Below are 19729 nucleotides of genomic sequence, written 5' to 3'. Positions count from 1 at the left end.
AGTTCATTGTAAACTAAATGGTTTCATGTTCTGATTGACTTTAGTCTAAACTTATTCAGCTCAGTCATCCTCACTCAGTCTTACCAAAGAAAAAGTCACGTTTTGTTTTTTGTTATTTTGACTTAATAATAATAATAAATGACGCTTCTGTCTTTAAAGGAAGATGAAGAAGTTTACAAGAATCATTAAATCACTGATTTAATCTATAAATATAAAAAATGTGAGTGAGAGACAGAGACAGACATGTAGAGACTGAACTGTCTGTTCAACAGTGAGAAGGTTTCTGTGACAGGAGGAGACTCTGCTTCACTCAACACAGACTCAACCAGGAACCAGGACTGGACCAGTCCAGTCTAAACCCAGGATAGAGAGGTTGAGTGAAGGTGGTGTTGAAGGTGTAGAGGTGGATCAGTGAGTCAGAGGAGACTCTGTAGAAGGACAGAGAGCCAGCAGGACAGTCCACATACACTGCTACTCTGTCAGAGACAGAGGAGGAGGAGGAGGAGGAGGAGGAGGAGGAGGAGGAGGAGGAGGAGGAGGAGGAGGAGGAGGAGGAGGAGGAGGTGGTGATACGTGTCTCTATGTTATTGTGCCTGACGTAGTAACCACCATCATAGCAGACCAGACTCCAGGACTGATCGTTCAGTCCAAACCCACAGTCTCTACTGTTTCCTTTCCTTCTGATTCCTCTGTAACTCACTGATATATCAACGTTTCCTCTCGTCTCGACCTCCCAGTAGCAGCGACCAGTCAGACCAGTTGAACACAGCAGCTGTTCCCACGGGTCAAATCTGTCTGGATGATCAGGATATGACTGATCCTCCTCCACACATGTCGCCTTCCTGTTGTTGTCAGACAGTTTGATCTTTGTGTTCACTGTGTTTGTGTCGATTGTGAGTGGACAGGAATCTGATGGAGAGAACAAGACACAGCTGCAGTTATTGATCATGTGATCAGTTATTGACAGTTTGATGAAGACTCATGAGGTCAGTGATGTGACAGTGTGAAGATGGTTGAATGTGCTGCTTTGTTTCCATGAATCAAAGTAAAAACAGACTTACACTTCCTCAGACCTGGTGTCAACCATGGGACTCCAGCAGGCTCCACCCTGAAAGGAGGAGGGGGGTCAGAGCAGCACCTTCTCTGTCAGCATGTGTAGCTGGGTCAATCTTTACTTTGTTTTATTCATCTGATCATTCATTATAGTCATTATTTCTTTATTTTTCTCATTCATTATGGTGAACATTCTCAAAACCTGCTCGATGCTAACACTATCTAAAACCAGTTAGAATTTCCTGCTTTGTTTTATATCACTTCTATTTCTAAGTTCCATCTTCACCTGTAGCAAGGGGGAGCGATATTGGGGTAACACACTAAGGGGGACGTGGGCGACGTCGGACCAAACTCCCGGCAAAACTCTGGCTGCTCTTGTTGTGGTAAGACGTGTCGTGAAGCTCTCACGTTGCTCTGTAAAATATGCACTTAAACTGTCATGTAATGCGGTTGAAACTGTGCGCTAAAGTAACGACAGCTTTTATTAATGTGTTGCCGTGTTTTTAATTGTGTTTTACGGTGAAAAAGCGGCTGTAGTTTGGGTTTAACGTGACGTCTGCCGTGTGTGTGTTTTGTGGCCTGTCGTAGGAGGCAGACTGTTTCTACCTGCAGCTGTGTGTTTCCTGACTCTGCCCCTGTGCTGCCTTTGCAGAATAAATGAACCAACTCAGATCCATGGTGTTGTCATCCTTCAGCCTATAAGCAACCATTTCACAACTGCTACACATGCACACATGGACATTACATGGCTCTCACACACACACTGTTTTATCACTGTGTTCACATGGAGGCTGGTATGTCTGGATGAACACTGAGCACAGAGAAGAAGGAGCTGGAGTCTTTATCTAGTGATGATACAGAGCAGGAGGAGACCAGGAGGAAACACTTCATCACAGCCGCGTAGGGACGGGTGGGCGCCCGCCACCCAACGGAAAACCCTGCCCACCCAGACGGTTTGCACCAGTTGGACATATCCCATTCACCTTATGTAGCCCCGCCCACTTTGCCACTTCCGGTTTGGCCGCGATTGTGTTACGACTTCCGGTCAAATGTGGAAGTAAAAACTGATGTAAACAATCGACTGAATTTGCAGTGCACTGCGGGAAAATTACAATACAGACAATCAAGTCAACATGAACAACACTTGAGGGGCGTACTTCGAAGCTAGTTTAGTGGGTTATATTTCATAATTATATTTTTTTATCGAGTCTAAAGCCAGGCTTTCCTGTACTACGAAGGTGGCTCTCTTTCAACCCAGCTAGATCGCCATGGACACTTATGGTAACAGATGTTTAGCTCATAACCTGGTCCCGACCAGGTTATATTCAGAGTTTAATCCTAAAATCGGCTATAAAAGCGCAGCTGTTTCACAATTTAACTCATTTACAGCTGGCGTGACTTTTACTTTGAAATCCCAGTGGAGCTGGCAGAACCAGTACGGAGGGAGAGATCGCGCTGATCCGCTGCTCTTTTCCAGCTGTTGAGCCGATCAGGAGCTCATTTATATACAGTATATTTATTACTTGGATATAAGCTGCAGCATGGACGTCGGAACTATTTACTGAGAGAGGGAGGGGGGATTTTTGTTGGGAGGGTCGGGGGAGAGACGCACACTTATCAATGATTAAATATTTGATTTGAAGGTATTTTATAATAGCATACCGTATTTCCTCATAGCCGTTATTCACTTGTTTACATGATCAAATAAAGGCCACACCGGCCCCGTATAGCTGAGCCAGGTCCAAAAAAAAAAAAAAAAAAAACTGTCACCTGGAACAAACTGACAACGATATGATCAGAAACTCGTTCAACTCTGTGGACTGTCTGTGAAGACTGACGGGAGCGAAGCTGCCTCATCCTCTGCTCCAGAGAGAGCCCTGCACTGTCGGACCTGGGTCTCTGCTCCGTGTCCAGAGCCTGGTCGGGAGGTCGGGAGGTCGGGGAGACCCCCTCCCTCCCCTCACCAGAGACTGCCTTCATCAACTCCTGCTAACATTTCCATATTCCGCACATTCTGTGACAAACTGTAAACTGTTTCTTGTCTGTAACAACATCTATTGCACGTCTGTCCGTCCTGGGTGATGATCCCTCCTCTGTTGCTCACCCTGAGGTTTCTCCTGGTTTTCCCTGTTAAAAGGGTTTTCCATGGAGTTTTTCCTCAGTCGATGTGAGGGTCTAAGGACAGAGGATGTTGCTACGACGCCATGTGAAGCCCTTTGAGACAAACTGTTTGTAAAAACGGGCTATACAAATAAAATTGCCTTGCCTTGCCTTTGTTTTGAGATGACAGGCACTGAGAGAGCTCAAGAGCGGGATGAAGCCAGTGGGTCTGGAGAGGGGAAAAGTGTAAACAATGATCACGTGACAGCAGAGATTGCCAATGCCGTATTGGAGGAGGAGATGGTCAGTGATGACGACTTTAGAGTCTCACAGAAAAGGAAGAGCAGTGGTTTAGGGAGCAGCAACACTAAAGTGAGCAGGAGAGTGACAGGTAGTCAGGATGGAGACAGTGATTTTATCTTGTCACAGGAGTCACATAGTCTCTATACTCCTAATGAAATAAAAAAGTTCTTAGAGCGAACTAAAGGTCAGAGGCTCATTGCAATGGAGGATCATTTCCCCGATCTGAGACAGTTCCTGAGATCAGCTAAACCTCTCACTACTAGGAGATCTGGGATGGCAGACGATGTGCTCTCTGATCAGGAGATTTACAGGTTAAAGAAGCACATTCTTAGAGTTAAAGGCCATCTAAGCAGCCAAGATGATGAGGTTTAAAATCTGCCACTCTTTTATTCTGTTTTGGTGTGTTATTTTCTTCTTTTTATCCATGTGTGATTTTAATCTGGGAAGTTTAAATCTAAATGGAGCAAGAGCTGATTTTAAAAGAGCTGCTCTGTTTAAACTCATGGATATTAAGAAGATCAACATAATGTTTGTACAGGAAACCCACAGCACGACAGATAATGAGAGTGAATGGAGGCAGGCTTTTAATGGGGAGGTGGTTTTAAGTCATAAGTCCAGCTGTAGTGGAGGGGTGGGAATATTATTTTCAAGAAGTTTTTTTGCCAGGTTCTTTTAACTCTGAAGAAATAATTCCAGGTGTTTTACTTAAAGTGAAAGCAACTTTTGAAAATGTCCAAGTTGTGTTTTTGAATGTCTATGCCCCAACAAATGCGTTGGAGAGGATGGCATTTTTAAACATTTTAAATGATACTGTTAAGAATTGCGATGATAATGATTTTATGTTTTTAGGAGGTGATTTTAACTGTACGGAGACACCTCTGTTGGACAGGAATCATCAAGAACCCCATCCTGCTTCTTCCAGCAGGATCACACAGATAGTTAAAGAACATAAGCTGTCTGATGTGTGGAGGGTTTTTAACAGTAATCATAGACAATACACCTGGAGTCATTCAAAAGAGAATTTTTTTATCCTTAGCTCGGCTGGACCGCCTCTATTGTTTTACACACCATTTAAACATTTTTAGAAGGTGTCATATTCAGCCTGTGGGTTTTAGTGATCACGCTCTAGTCTCCTGTTCTGTATTTATCAAGAACATTCGTTTAAAAAGTGCTTATTGGCATTTTAACATTGTTCTTTTAGATAACCAGGCTTTTAGAACTGCTTTTAAGTATTTCTGGGAGAGCCATAGAGACAGCAGGTATGCTTTTTCCAGCATTCAGCAGTGGTGGGATTTTGGCAAGGCGCAGATCCAACAGTTGTGCCAGCAGTTCTCTCGTAATGTCACAAGAGATTTAACCCGATCTTTAAAAAATCTGGAGTTTGAGGCGGAAGAACTGCAGTCTTTAGCAGAGTTCTCTGAAAATCGAGGGCATTTAGACTCCCTCAAACACAAAAAGGCAGCCATAGCCAACCTGCTGGGTGTGTCAGCACAGGGGGCTCTGGTCAGGTCCAGGTTTTTAAATGTGGCTCAGATGGATGCCCCATCTCAATTTTTTTTTGGGCTGGAGCGGAAAAATGGACAAAGGAAGATCATGCATTGTTTACGCACGGATAGTGGCTCTGAGGTCTCAGACTCGTCTGAGATCAGAAAGTTTGCGGTAGGTTTCTACAGAAACCTTTTTAAGAGTGAATGGTCAGACAATCCAGATGTGCACAGCAGCTTCCTTACAGGTCTCCCTCAGGTAGATTCAAAGGTAAACTCAGAGCTGGGGTCAAATTTGACGCTGCAGGAGCTGTACACGGCAATGATGAGTTTGCAGAGTGGTAAAGCACCAGGGATTGACGGTCTTCCTATTGATTTTTATAAGTCTTTCTGGGCCATTATAGGACGTGATCTGCTGGAGGTGGTGTCTGACAGCCTCCAGAGAGGGCGGCTCCCTCTGAGCTGCAGGAGGGCCGTCATCACCCTGTTACCGAAGAAGGGAGACCTGCAATTGATTAAGAACTGGAGGCCAGTGTCGTTGCTGTGCACAGATTATAAAATCCTTTCCAAAGCTCTGGCCATTAGATTGAGAGAGGTGATGGCATCCGTCGTCCACCCGGACCAGACCTACTGTGTTCCGAGCAGGCTCATAAGTGACAATGTCACTTTAATTCGTGATGTTTTGGCGATTTCCAGTGAATTGGGCTTTGATACTGGTCTGATTTCAATAGACCAGGAAAAGGCGTTTGACCGGGTTGAACACCAATACCTCTGGCGGACTTTAGCAGGGTTTGGTTTCAACCCTGGGTTCATTGCCAAGATCCGGGTTCTCTATAGTGACATTGCGAGTGTGCTAAAAATTAATGGCGGGCTGAGTGCGCCCTTTAACATTGGGAGGGGGGTGAGGCAGGGCTGCTCTCTCTCTGGCATGCTTTACTCTTTAGCCATCGAACCTCTGCTTCACCAACTACGGCAAAAGCTGACAGGTGTGTCTTTTCCCAGTTGTCCTGTGTCTTTTAAAATGTCTGCCTATGCTGATGATCTTGTTGTGCTTGTAGATTCACAAAAAGATATTGATGTTTTGATTGACACTGTTAAATTATTTGGTCTTATTTCTTCTGCAAAGGTCAACTGGGGAAAAAGTGAGGCAGTGATGGTGGGAGAGAGGCTGGGGGGCCAGCTTATCCTGCCTGCTGAGCTCACCTGGAAGAAGGGTGGGCTGAGGTACCTGGGCGTTTTCCTGGGGGATGAGAACATGACCAAGAAGAACTGGGACAATGTCCTTGAAACAGTAAAAGGCCGACTTAATAAGTGGAGGTGGCTTCTCCCCAAAATGTCATATAGAGGCAGAGTCCTGATAGCCAACAACCTGGGGCCTCATTTATCAAAGAGGGTGTAAAACTGCTACTAAATATTTGCGTACGGCGAAAAGACGAAAATGGCGTACACCCTAAATATTTACACCTTTTTCAGATCAATCAAACTGTGCGTACGCACAACTCTCCGCAATAGATCACACAGGACTCAAGAATGGTGCACACGTGAACACACCTCTTACTCCGCCCCCGGAACGCCTATATAAACTATATATGGTCAGCACGTGCATATTTAATTAGCCATGTGCTCTCTGTGGTGCAGCAACTTTTGTGACAACAAAGTGACAACGGAGACAACGGGCGGAGGACGGGGGAAAGAAGCGGAACTTCTCCGCTTCTCTGAAAGCAGATACACGGGCAATAAATCAGTCAGAAAATGATCTTGCATTTTAATAAGCTACAATAAAAACAAAAACCTCCCAAATCTCAACAAAAGGGAGCAGAAAGAAGAAGAATCTTATGTAATCTGCCCGTTCATCCCAGAAAATCTATTTTTTTTTCTTTTTACCTACCCACTGAGCAAGCAACGTCCATGGACGTCCAATACAGGTTGAAATCACGTCGGCCCGTCCAGGCCATGATCTGGACGTCTATATGACAGCCAGAATTAGTTGATAAATGACATTGAGACTATACGTCCACCCTGGCCCGGTTCTGGACGTCTATAGACAACCAAAATGAGTCGCAAATAGACATTCTGCTATGCCTTGTTCTGGACGTTTATATGACAGCCAGAATTAGTTGATATATGACATTGAGACAATACGCCCAGTCTGGCCCGGTTCAGGACGTCTATAGACAACCAAAATGAGTCGCAAATAGACATCCTGCTAGGCCTTGATCTGAATGTCAATATGACAGCCAGAATTAGTTGATATATGACATTGAGACTATACGTCCCGTCTGGCCCGGTTCTGAACGTCTATAGACAACCAAAATGAGTCGTAAATAGAAGTCGTGCTAGGCCTTGATCTGGACGTCAATATGACAGCCAGAATTAGTTGATATATGACATTGAGACTATACGTCCAGCCTGGCCCGGTTCTGAACGTCTATAGACAACCAAAATTAGTTGCAAATAGACGTTCTGATAGGCCCTGATCTGAACGTCAATATGACAGCCAGAATTAGTTGATATATGACATTGAGACTATACGTCCCGTCTGGCCCGGTTCTGAACGTCTATAGACAACCAAAATGAGTCGTAAATAGAAGTCGTGCTAGGCCTTGATCTGGACGTCAATATGACAGCCAGAATTAGTTGATATATGACATTGAGACTATACGTCCAGCCTGGCCCGGTTCTGAACGTCTATAGACAACCAAAATTAGTTGCAAATAGACATTCTGCTAGGCCTTGATCTGAACGTCTATACGACGTCCAGAATTAGTTGATAAATGACATTGAGACAATACGTCCAGCCTGGCCCAGTTCTGGATGTCTATAGACAACCAAAATGAGTTGCAAATAGACGTTCTGCTAGGCCTTGATCTGGACGTCAATATGACAACCAGAATTAGTTGATATATGACATTGAGACAATACGTCCAGCCTCGCCCAGTTCTGGATGTCTATAGACAACCAAAATGAGTTGCAAATAGACGTTCTGATAGGCCTTGATCTGGACATCAATATGACAACCAGAATTAGTTGATAAATGACATTGAGACTATATGTCCAGCCTGACCCGGTCCTGGACGTCAATAGACAACCAAAAGGAGTTACAAATGATGTTCTGCTAAAAGATTATTTATAATTACTTGTATAACTCTAATGTTTATGAAGTAAATTTAGTGTTTTTGAAAGTGTGCAAAGGCCAATGAAATTACAGGAATGTCCTGTAAGGATTATGGTGGATTTCATTTATTTGAAAGGGAGAAAAACCAGCACACTCTGAATATAAGATCCTTTGGTGATCTTTAATGTAGGACAGGCAGGTAGACGTTTCGACCGTAGTCTTTTTCAATGTGAAAAAAAATGTGATTTCATTTATTTCCCATTTTGTAAATGAAACATTACTATCTTTCTCTGTTTTATTCAAGCACATGAAAGTATATCTGTATAAATGTGGAGCTTTTACCAAGGTAATCTCTGTTTACAGTTCATGGTTTTTGTGCACTTTAATATTTAAATTTTTCTAATTCTGGATGTAAATATAGGAAACTTTTTTTGCATTGCTGCCAATTCACCGACAGAGTTGCCTTGGGTGCTAGCCCCAGAGCAGCTTGTATATCAGTAAAACGAATATACTGTATGGACAAGGGTCCTCAATTCAATAAAAGTGCATGGCAGATCCCTGGTAGAACATGGAAGCAAGAATCAGGTTTGAAGCTTGACCCAGCTGTGGCTGATGTTGTCTTCATTTCTACATGTGTGAACCAGTGTGAGCCCAGAACTTCATAATACATCATTCAAAATATTCAATCAAAAAACATGCATGGAGTGCCGCATCTTTGTCTCTTGTCTCTACCTCTGAATGAATGAATGAATGAATGAATGAATGAATTAAAATAAGTATTGTACTTCTTCCCACTTCCTTTTTCGAACAATGTGCGGTATTTTGTTATGTCTTAGCTCTTTATTTTAATATTTTGTTTGTTTTTTTTTCTCTTTTTTTCTATCTATTGTATGTACAATAGTTACATACAATTTCTTTTATTTTTTATTTTTATACATGTTCGAAAATAAAATACATTCATTCATTCATTCATTCATTCATCAATGAATGATATTAACTAAATGCACACATTTATTGGTTTTAAGCACATATAAAAAACGTTTAAGTATTTTTCCCCCCTATTACTATGTAACCATAGTAAACAACACCCATTGGCTGTCTCAACCTGAGCATTTGACCGTGATTGGTTAGTTTGACTGTCATCACAGCGCGGCCAATGGGCGCGCCTTTCCGTCAAATTTGAAAATACGCGCTACTGCAGCTGGGAAATGGTAACCGCGACAATGCGCATCACCGTCATGTGGATTTTTTTTATGCCATGGATAAACGGATAAAGGCATGGACAAACCGTCGGGCGGAACCTGGTCAAGACCAAGTGAATTTAAATTCTTCAAAAAAAGAACAGGTAAGATAATATTCCTCTGTTATTATTGTGACGTTTGTTTGTGTGCCATCGGTTTCAGTAGCTCCGTGTGTGAGTGTGTGCGTGCGTGTGTGTGTGTGTGTGTCTGTGTTTGTGTGTGCCTTTGTGTGTGTAGGTGTGTGTGTGTCGGGGTGGCGGGGTAACGGACGTGAGTCGGTTAAACGCCGATTGTAATTGCGACCGTGGCAGTATTTTTTTCCTGCATCTTACTAAGGTGAGGACGATATTGCAACCAGTGCAGCTTCATTAACGTGTGTGTTGAGATGAAAAATTACCTGCCATTAGCACATGAGATATACTAACAGTTTCACAATGTATTAAGTAGCGAATTTCAGTGTATGTTGCTACCAGGTCTGAAGTCTGCAGGTAAATGAATAGAGTCGGTGAATAACAGAATAAGTGACTGTCATATACTTGTACAGTTACAGAGGATGAGGAGAGGAGCAGCAGAACAGCAGATGTTTCCTGCACAACCTTCACTTCATCTGGACTGAGTTGTTTCCAGTCTGCTGCTCATGGTCCCCTCGGACTGGTAAGTAATTGTCTAACTAATAGGCTATTACTAAAGGGACAGTTCACCCAAAATTCAAATTTCACTCCATCTACTCACCCTCATGTCAAGAGCTGTGAGAATTTTCAGAGTCCTTCGTTCCTTCTCTGAGTTACAGGGGGGTCCGCAAAAAATGAAATAAGTCTATATTTTAAGCTTGTTTGTAGCGGAAGCTCCCAGTGTCTCAGTTCACTGCTCTTCCACTGACCGGCGGAAAAATTTCTCATGTGGGGGCTTCAATACAAGAGGGACATTACAGACGAGCAGTATGGAGGTATTTGGATGTTTTTTGGTGTGTCTCTTTGGACGAAAAAAGTTGGTTGACAACCATTATATGGACAAATACTGCTGCGTGGACCCCCCCCCCCACCCCCCGTAACTCAGAGAAGGAGCAGAGGACTCAGAAAATTCCCACAGCTCTTAGTCAACATGAGGGTGAGTAGATAATGAGGGAAATTTGAATTTTGGGCGAACTATCCCTATAATTCTAAACTGGAAACAACCTCTTTTTTCCTGGCCATTGAAGAAAACAACATTAACTGATATGAGATGGAGTAGCATTAAATTCTACTAGGCACAACCTTCATCTCTTTCCAGTCTGCTGAGATCAAGAACTGTGCGGCAAGATGGTGTGATGCTGTTTTGGGGACTTCAAAATATCAACAACTTCACTTTATGTCTTACTTCAGCCTGGTAGGTAGTGCTCTTCATTCACATATAATTCCACCTGATACGAAGAGATGTCCTCATTGGTTTTGTGTTTAGGTTCACATGAGGTTTCTAAATTTCCCTGTAGGGACCAATAAAATATCTATATCTGTTTATGTAAACACTGATTGTGCAGGGGTAGATCACCGTTCAAGAACCTCCCCACATGACAAATATCCCAAAGTACTAGATGTGAAATATGACTGAATATTCTTTATGTCCAACTGTATTTTACACAGCCAAGGACCCACAGCAGTGCTTCACCTGTGAGATCATCATGCTGGAGAACCACAAGAGAGCAAAAGATGATGGGGAGTTCAGCACACAAACAGGTAGGAAAACAGACCAAGATCTACACCAAATGCAGTTTTGTTTCTAAATTTTTTCATACAGTAAAACCTATTTCAGATTAATTCAGTTTTATTTGTATAGCACCTCCCCCTACATAAGTAATGAACAAACTAGGAATTAAACACAAACACAGATACACACACATTGAGATGAAACAGCTAACGCTTTCAATACAGTTACAGATTACCGTATTACTGTTTAAATTTTAATCATCACATCTCTGATGAATGTGTGTTATGTTCAAGTCAAAACTAGATGGAAGGCGACAGCCCTGCTCTATAGAATTTTCCTTCCAACACTTTTTTACACCCAAGATAGTGACTATGGCCCCCCCTCATTTATCAAACTTGTGTAGGATCTGATGAAGAACAGTCAGCATATACCAGGTGTCAGGGGTTCAACTCCTCTCACTGGAGGAAATTTCTCTGGCGTCTCTGTTCTATTCTGATTTGTACTGTTCTGACAATAATAGTCATTGATGAGCATCTATCTGCCAGACCACGCATTGTTTGTAATTCACCTCAGTTGCTCAAAATAAGTGGAATTCAATTTCCAACAAGTGCAGTGTAGCTGTTGTGCCCCGTCCACTAACATTTAAGAAAATAGAGAGGTCCTGAGTTTGGTTTTAAAAGAACACAGTAATGGAGAAAGTCATAAAATTAGTAGGTAAACTGTTTTAGGTGGATAAATATTAAAAGCCATCTTTACTTGCAGAGTTGGAGATTTCCAACTGGCAGTCTGCTGGGGTTTTAAACTGTCTTTGATGTACTGTGTAGCCAGACCAGGAGCTGCTTTGTTGACCAAGAGTAGGTTTTTTTAATTGAAAACGACATGTAGCATGTTGATGTTACTGGTATTGAGTCTGGACTCCAGGTATTCACAGATCTGGGGTCTGTTTCACAAAGCAGGTTTAGTGAAAACTCTTGAGTCTGTTAACCTTGAAATGAGGCAAACTCTGGGTTTTCCGTTTCAGAAAGGGAGGTAACTCAAACCAGGTAAAGAGGAGTAACTCCAGCCCGTTTCACAAAGAGAGGTTACTGAAACTTAGAGTCAGTTACTATGGCAACCCCCAACGCACACGTGAACCTAACCTGGTTGGGAGCAGGTTTTCTCCAACTAACCCTGAGTTTCTCCTTTTTATCTGAAGCTGCTGACTGAAAGCAGCGGCTGACAGGACGTGATGTTTTATTCTCCATGAGGATTTGTTTGATCGTTCCCGTTGTTCTGCACCCTCAGTTTATCTGAACAACCCTCACATGACACCACACAGACACTTCTCTCTCTCTTAATTTTTTTTTTGTAGTGTGTGTGTTCACTCCACTGTGAGAAGTGGGAGGGGTGAGGCTTTTTTTTGCTGGTTACCATGGTGAATCCTGTTATCTTTGTTCCATTGATGAGGGCTTTTCATCTCCCCGTAACTCAGGGTCAAGTTACTCAGAGTTGAATGAACTAACTGTTATCACCTGTTCTGAAACACAAAACTCTGAATTCTGAGTTTAGGATTAGACTCAGAGTTTGTTGAACCTGCTTTGTGAAATGCACCCCTGCTGTCTTTGTTTCTCCTTGTTCATATGAATTAAGTTTTCTGCCATCTAGTGGTTACTTTTTTCCACGCGAGTGTATGCGTTCTATCTTTCATCAGGTGTAAAGCACAACTTAAATAGCCTATCTTTGCTAGTTTGAGACTGGTGCAGTGTGGCACAACTTAGGTTGGACATTAGAATGCAGCAAAGGATGCCAGAGCATTATTTGTACGCATAATTTAAATAATATAAAAAACTAATTTTTTTTTCTCCCCTCTTCTCTTCCCTACATGCACCAAGGAGCCAGCTGAATACTAGCAATTGGAAGGTGGACGTCTTCATCTGCTTCATCTGCTGCATGACTTCTGGTATAGAATCATTGACCTCTGTGATGTTTTAATTTTACTCGTTATTACATTGCATTGTGTAATTGTTTTGAACAACTGTTTGTGAACAGTAGTTTGTTGTAAATTTAAAGCTGAATACATTACACAGGCAATGATGTTGTGTATTTTACTTTTAATTAAGTTGAGCTGAAAGTCTTATTGACCTATCAAATGCATTTATATTCCTCCATTATATTATATTTATGAGAAATGTAACAGTTTGATATGAATCATTAAATAGTGCAGTAAGTATGTTTTATTGTAGTCATGTATTTGCATTTGAAATCTTTAAAGTAGCCGTTTTTCCTCCTGAAATAATGTCTTCTGGATGTTTAATAATTATGTCTTGAAAACGTTTTCTTTTTGTCGATGTTTGTGTGTCGATGTGTTTGATTTGTTTATAATTTCCTCCTGTGTTGTACACAAAAGGAGATGCCTTTGTTGCGTTTTTTGCTTTATATTTTATTATTATTTTACAATAATAAAAATAATTAAAAAAAAATAAAGCGTATTTTAATGACGTCCATATAACATCCAAGATAACACATCTACACAACGTCTAGAAAAGACATAATAAAAACGTTCATTCTGGCTCCTTAAATGACGTCTTCTGGAAGTTTGATAATTACATCCTGACAACGTATTTTAATGACGTCTACATAACATCAACAATAAAACGTATATCCAACGTTAAGAAAAGACGTAATAAAAACCTTCATTCTGACTCCTCTGAAGACGTCTTCTGGATGTTCAATAATTATGTCCTGAAAACGTATTTTAATGACGTCTATATGACATCTAAAATACACATCTATTCAACGTCTAGAAAAGACGTAATAAAAACTTTCATTCTGGCTCATCTGAAGAAGTCTTCTGGACGTTCAATAATTACGTCCCAAAAACGTATTTTAATGACGTCTAAATGACATCCACAATAAAACGTATATTCAACGTCCAGAAAAGACGTAATAAAAACTTTCATTCTGGCTCCTCTGAAGAAGTCTTCTGGACGTTCAATAATTACGTCCCGAAAACGTATTTTAATGACGTCTATATGACATCTAAAATACACATCTATTCAACGTCCAGAAAAGACGTAATAAAAACTTTCATTCTGGCTCCTCTGAAGACGTCTTCTGGACGTTCGGAAAACACGTCTTTTCGACGTATTTTGGACCACTTTTTGCTCACTGGGTAGATGTTAAAACAATGTAGGAAGCAGGACGATAGTTACCATTACTTTGCACGCCTTCCCACTACACAGTTACAGCTCTACTGGACTCGGTTTAGGTCATTTTCCATTACAGCTGAGTCCTTCACAGTTCCTCCTCAGGCCGCGTTGTCTCACTCTTTATTCTCTCCTCTCGTCAGCTCCAAACACACGTGCACCTCGTTAACTCAGGTGACAGAATAATAATAGTCTCAGTAGCTGCAGATCAGTGTGCGCTGCTGCCGGTGTGTTTTTAAACTTGGATGGTTTGATCCTTGTCGGACGTCACACAGCCTAATCAAAAAAGCAAAATCCACAATGCGCTCTGTTTATCAATTAACATAAAGCCTAGTGTTATTATAGAGCGGGTTGGATTGCCAGCATCAACGGTCCACCACTACCACAATTACTTTAAAAAATCCTCTGTGCTCTTCTAAATGTACTCCGCTCCTCTCTCCCTCTCACACTGCAGTTCTCTGACTCAGCAACGGTGTCGCCAATTCCTCCTGTTCCTCAAAAAAGGCGTACGCCAGGGTCAAAATGGGTGTAAATGTCCGCACTTTTCCCCGTCAGGTTTTGGCTTGATAGATCCCAAATTTGGCAGAGAAAAGTGCGTACGCACAAAACGAGGGGAAAATGGCGTAAAAAAAGGTGTATCCACAATGATAAATGAGGCCCCTGGTCTCATCCTCCCTGTGGCATAGGTTAGCCTGCATGGACCCTCCAGCCTCTCTCCTCTCCCAGGTACAGCAAGTTTTAGTAGATTTTATCTGGGACAGGATGCACTGGGTCCCACAGAGTGTCCTCTTCCTTCCCAAAGAGGAGGGGGGGCAGGGCCTGGTTCACTTAGCAAGTAGGGGTGCTGCTTTTCGGCTACAATTTATTCAGAGACTGTTGAGTGGACCAGAGGACACTGTGTGGAGGGCTCTAGCCTGCTGCATCCTGAAGCGTTGTAACAGCCTGGGTTTGGATTTTAGTTTGTTTTTAATGAACAGCACACAGTTTAACAGGTCATCACTTCCAAGTTTTTATAAGAGTATTTTTAATGTCTGGAGTTTGGTAAAAAAGGGGAGACAGAAGCAGGCAGACTCGCTGCACTGGTTGTTGCAGGAGCCAGTCTTCCACGGGACAGTTTTGGATTCTCCGGGTTGGGTGGGCTCCTCTCTGTTCTCCTTGTTCCAGGCTGCAGGGGTCACCACTCTGGGCCAGGTGGTGGAGCTGGCTGGCCCTCGGCTGCAGGACTCTGCTGCTCTGGCGTTCAAGGTGGGGATGAGGTCCAGTAGAGTGGTGCAACAACTCTTGGATCACTGGAAAGAGAGACTGAGTGGTCATGAGCTCCTGATGTTGGACAGCTTCTCCTCAGGTGAAACCACAGCCAACACACAGGACCCCTTCCCCCTGATCCAGCTGAGCCCAGAGCTAAAGGACTGTGCGGGTCCTCACCTGGACCACTGCCCTCAGGCTTCTCTGCAGGAGGCCTCAGGGAAGACTTTGTATCGCCTGGTGGTAAAGACTCTGAACAGGGACAAGCTGAGTGGGCGGACAGACACTCCCTGGAGGAGTCACTTTGACCTGAGAGGGTCGAGACCAGCCTGGAGGTCTCCCTACAAACCTCCACTGACTAAGAGACATGGGGACTTACAGTGGAGGATCCTCCACGGGGTGATTGCTGTGAATTCCTTCATTTCTGTAATTAACAAAGATGTGGAGGATAGATGTCCGTTCTGCACAGAGAGGGAGACGGTCTTTCATTGTTTTTTCTGAATGTCACCGACTGTCTGCACTGTTTTTGTTCCTACAAAGGGTTTTCACTGCTTTCACTGAGGTCTTTACACGAGGGGTTTTTATCTGTGGTTTTAAATACACTCGCCAGAAGAAGGAGAAGAGCCAGCTCTTGAACTTTGTGTTGGGCCAGGCTAAAATGGCGGTGTATGTAAGTAGAAAGAGGAGGGTGGAGAGGGGAGAAACCATCTGCCCTGTTCTTGTGTGTGTGGAGATGATCAGGGCCAGGATCAGACTGGACTTCAGTTTCTACAGGATCTCTGGAGACTTGGACTCTTTTAGGAACTTGTGGTGTTATCGGGGTGTGTTGTGTAAGGTGGAAGTTGATGACCTGTTGTTTGGGGATGTGCTGAGGTTATGATGTTTCTGTATGTGTATGTGTGCATGTATACATATGTGTTACGAGGTATGTTTGTGTGCAGGTGTGCACGCAATTATGTACTTGGATGTTTTTTTATTTGAAGAATTAGTTTTTTAGAAAACAAACACAAAGTGGAATAAAGTTGTGTTTGAAAAATCAAAAATCTCTCTCTCTCTCTCTCTCTCTCTCTCTCTCTCCCTTTCTCTCTCTCTCTCTCTCTCTCTCTCCCTCTCTCTCTCTCTCTCTCCTGCACTAATTTGTCGGTTCCAAAAATGGTCATTTCCTTTGTACCAGCAACGAATCGTAAAAGTACGAGGGAAGGTTTTATCCTAAACGGGGAGGGACTTTTAAAAACGGGGAAAGGAAATCGATTTAAATCCTCACATAAAATAAAACAGCAACTCTCACTTGCTAGACAACAAAAGACACAGCACAGAAACTCACCGAGCGATAAGATCCCTTTACAAAGTGCGTCATCGCGGAAGCTGTCACCCGTAAAAAACGAGTGTTTGGATGCCGTCGGAGACAGCGCGATACACAGCGGTGGCTTTTTTTTTTCTTTCTTTTTTTACATATGACGTCTGAATGAACTGATCGGAGATTTAATATGTCCACATTGCGCTGGTACAGGGCTTAAAATTAACATCGATCCTCAGAATCACGTGTTCTGCAGTAGTTTACTTCTCAGTGACAGAGGTGAAACGGATGTGACACTGACATGGGCCAGAGATGATTAGCCAGACATAGAGAAACTGAAAACATTGGTTGTCATATTACAGATGAGCCCAACTACACCTAAAGTGTTTCTTATTTGTTTGTTTTTTTATTTTATTTTCTCTGACCTACTGGCCCACACCTGGAATTCACAGTGGCCAGACACCCTTGTTTCCAGTAACAATGGGCTCTATGCACAGCTCCACTACTTTCTAAATTCAAGGCAGCTCTTTTATTTACTGACAAACTGATTAATCCAGGTGTGTCTGAGTAGTCACAAACACACCTGGATTAATCAGTTTGTCCAATAATGTAAGACAGGAAATAAAGGAGCTGCCTTAAGTTCAGGAAGTAGAGCTGTGCATAGAGCCAATTTGTGGAATTTTTGCAATAGAATCTTTAAAGGCCGTTTTCTCAAAATTAGCTTTTTCTTGGGTTGACCCGAAATCTCCAGTTCAGCAGCACTTACAGACACCAAACCTTCCAGTTGTATTCCTGCCTATATTCTGAAGGTTTTTACAGAGGGGATTGTTGATATATCATTCACAGCCTGATTTATACAACAATTTATACCTAAAAACAGGGCGAAATTTGATTTTTTTTTAGGGCTGGTGACAGTATTTTCTCATTTACAGAGTGATAAAAAGAGATATCCAAAATCCCCTCTGTAAAAACTTTTGACTTTAATATGTCAACATAATAAAACAAGAATTTTGAAAGTGGCTTTATCCAATCTTCAGATTTTGGGTCTGGAAATGTACACAAATTCACGCATATTTAATTAGATAATGTCTCATTTCCATATTTAAGCATAATATTTAAGAAAACATGTAATACAAAAAATAATTGTCTCAATGTAAGTAATAAACATAGAAAGTTTCATGGCAATAGCTGTTAGTTAAATGTTTTACCCTATTCACCTGGGGTGTCTCGCCTTAACTCATTGAGTGCCAACCACGTAATTTCTCATTTTTCGTTCCCTTGCCTTGAGTGCCAAAAACGAGATTTCTCGTTTTTTGCTTTTTTAAAAAAAAATTATGAAACTAGACACTTTAACACACCTTATGTGTAAATTTGGGGACTCTACGACGAGTAGAACTGAAATAGATGACGATCAAAAACTCATGACAGCTCATGATCTGGAAGTTTTCATCATAACTCGGCTTTTACAAACGGAGGATGTCAGTGGAGTGGGCGGAGCTTCACTGTGGTCTACACCACCTCTAGATCTATGATCTAGAGTGATCAGATCTGATGTCATCAATGTATCGATCACCTGAGACAGATGTTAATACCAGGTGTGACCAAGTGTGAACGGGGCCATAGAAAATGTTCCAGCTCCTCCTCCTCTATCAGACAGTGTGTGTGGCTGCAGCAGTCTCTCCATACCTGAGAGAGTCCAGTCTCCAGTCTGGATCCTCCAGTCCAGCAGACAGCAGCTTCACTCCTGAGGCTCCTGGGTGGTTGTAGCTCAGGTCCAGCTCTCTCAGATGGGAGGGGTTGGAGCTCAGAGCTGAGGCCAGAGAAGCACAGCCTTCCTCTGAGACCAGACATCCTGACAGACTGAACACAACAACACACAGGAACCCTCTGTCAACACCTGCTGATGTGTTCAAGTGTCATCAGATAAACAGCTGGATGGATTCTCACCTGAGAGTCTCCAGTCTACAGTGTGGACTCTCCAGTCCACCAGACAACAGCTTCACTCCTGAGTCCTGCAGGTTGTTGTTACTCAGGTCCAGGTGTCTCAGACTAGAGGACTGGGAGCTGAGGACTGAGGACAGAGCTTCACAGCTTCTCTCTGAGAGGTTACAGCTGCTCAGTCTGAGGAGGAATTCAAGAAAAAAATTAACCCTCACATACTCAAAATGTGTTTGTGTCAGTTCACACTTAAAAAGAACTAACCCTAATTAAAAGTTCAGTTCATACAGAAGAAAATGAACACATTTTTGTCCATTGGCTCCATTTTCTAAATAAATGTTCTCCTTCTACCTTTAGCCTCAAATCATTGCCAATAACAAACTATATGAATTAATTAACCAGAAGAACTGCAGACATGACATACATTTCCAACTAAACAGGAAAAACTATGTTGAGTTTGAGAAAATATTTTACCACTTCAACAGATGGTGTCCAGAGGATGTTTCAGACTCGAACCAGTAGATATGAACTAAGAGGGACTTATGTGTATACAAATGCAAAGGTACGAACAAATGTGAAACAAAGATGTATATCAATTAAAGGAGTCAATCAATGGAATAATCTAGAATTAGAAATCAAACTGTGCAACACACTTAACAGATTCAAAAAGTTATCTAAAAATAATATTATTAATAAATATAAAACTGAATTATAAATACCAGTGTGCTCATAAACTGCTGTATGTAGAATATGCAGGTTTGTTGTACTGTCATTTTTTTTTTTTTTTAAATGAGTGAACGGAAAATTTTAAAATTAAGAAGAGAAGGCAAAATAAGATGATGCTTCAGCCTACACCTTTTCGGTCAAAGTGCATTGTATTGCTTGTTGTGTTTTTTGTTTTGTTATGTTTTGTTTTGTATTTATACTTTTATATTTGTCATTGTATTTGTTTTTACAAGACCAAAATAAACACACTAAACTAAACAATGAGTCATATTCTTCAGAATCTGAAAAATCAGGTGTAGAGAAGGTGAACTGTATGTGGAAATATCCAGGGGCTCAATTTACACAACACGTTTTTTCTT

The 19729-nt window shown here is 42.0% G+C and overlaps 1 protein-coding gene across 1 annotated transcript in view; it reads right to left on the bottom strand.

Annotated features, from left to right (window-relative positions):
- Positions 1 to 310: 310 nt before the first annotated feature.
- LOC311005879 (uncharacterized protein) overlaps positions 311 to 19729 on the bottom strand; it is a gene marked incomplete at its 3' end in the record, with an annotated part of 73443 nt that continues 54024 nt past the window's right edge. Inside the window, 5 exon segments of the mRNA XM_083998486.1 lie at positions 311 to 909; positions 1062 to 1108; positions 18393 to 18624; positions 18627 to 18652; positions 18654 to 18827. Coding sequence (XP_083854612.1) covers positions 311 to 909; positions 1062 to 1108; positions 18393 to 18624; positions 18627 to 18652; positions 18654 to 18827 — 1078 coding nt within the window.

Source organism: Trachurus trachurus (assembly GCF_905171665.1).
Source record: "Trachurus trachurus genome assembly, chromosome: 22".
Classification (NCBI taxonomy): Eukaryota; Metazoa; Chordata; class Actinopteri; order Carangiformes; family Carangidae; genus Trachurus; species Trachurus trachurus.
The sequence above is the reverse complement of the archived record's forward strand: the minus strand, read 5'-3'. Positions and strand labels throughout refer to the sequence as shown.